Below are 589 nucleotides of genomic sequence, written 5' to 3' on the forward strand. Positions count from 1 at the left end.
AAAAAAAAAAAAAGAGAGAGAAAAAAAAGGCGGGGGAAATCCTCCACAAGAATGGCCCAACGGAATGGTCAAGAAAAACGCCCCCCCCAAGAATTCCCCCAGCTGCTGCGGCTAATCTTCCCTCCGTTTTTGCCAATCGCTGCAAGACCACGCCACGATTCTTGGTCACCACCACCTTGCATGCTCCTCCCGTTTAATCCTTTACAATTAGCTCGACTTCTCGTTCGCTTTCCTCAACATCATGGAGTTCCTAACCCCCTCCAGTAGATTCAAATTTGACAGCTCCGTGTTATCCTTCGATCTATTTTTTATGAAGTAGTCACACTCTACGTATCTCTGTGTGCAATTCCAGATGCACCTTTTGTTCGTGTTGCTCAGGCTTTTTTCTGAGAAGGGGTAAGACGGGCGAGATAAGTTGACGGGGGGAGGTGGACAGAAAATGCAACGCGGGGGAGTTGTCTCCCGTTCGGTCATATCCGGGTGAGTGGTCCACTTCTCGGTCCCCCTTTTGGCCGCGCGTGACTGCCACACGTTGCCAGGTCTATCATCCCTTATTGGTACGTACTGTCACTTCTGTCATTTTTGCCTT

At 49.4% G+C, this 589-nt stretch overlaps 1 protein-coding gene across 1 annotated transcript in view; it reads right to left on the reverse strand.

Moving 5' to 3' along the window:
* Positions 1-207: 207 nt before the first annotated feature.
* Positions 208-589, reverse strand: part of PCYB_133570 (hypothetical protein) — a gene marked incomplete at both ends in the record, with an annotated part of 884 nt that continues 502 nt past the window's right edge. Inside the window, one exon of the mRNA XM_004224382.1 lies at positions 208-386. Coding sequence (XP_004224430.1) covers positions 208-386 — 179 coding nt within the window. The remainder of the gene's footprint in view (positions 387-589) is intronic.

Source organism: Plasmodium cynomolgi, chromosome 13 (genome assembly GCF_000321355.1).
Source record: "Plasmodium cynomolgi strain B DNA, chromosome 13, whole genome shotgun sequence".
Classification (NCBI taxonomy): Eukaryota; Apicomplexa; class Aconoidasida; order Haemosporida; family Plasmodiidae; genus Plasmodium; species Plasmodium cynomolgi.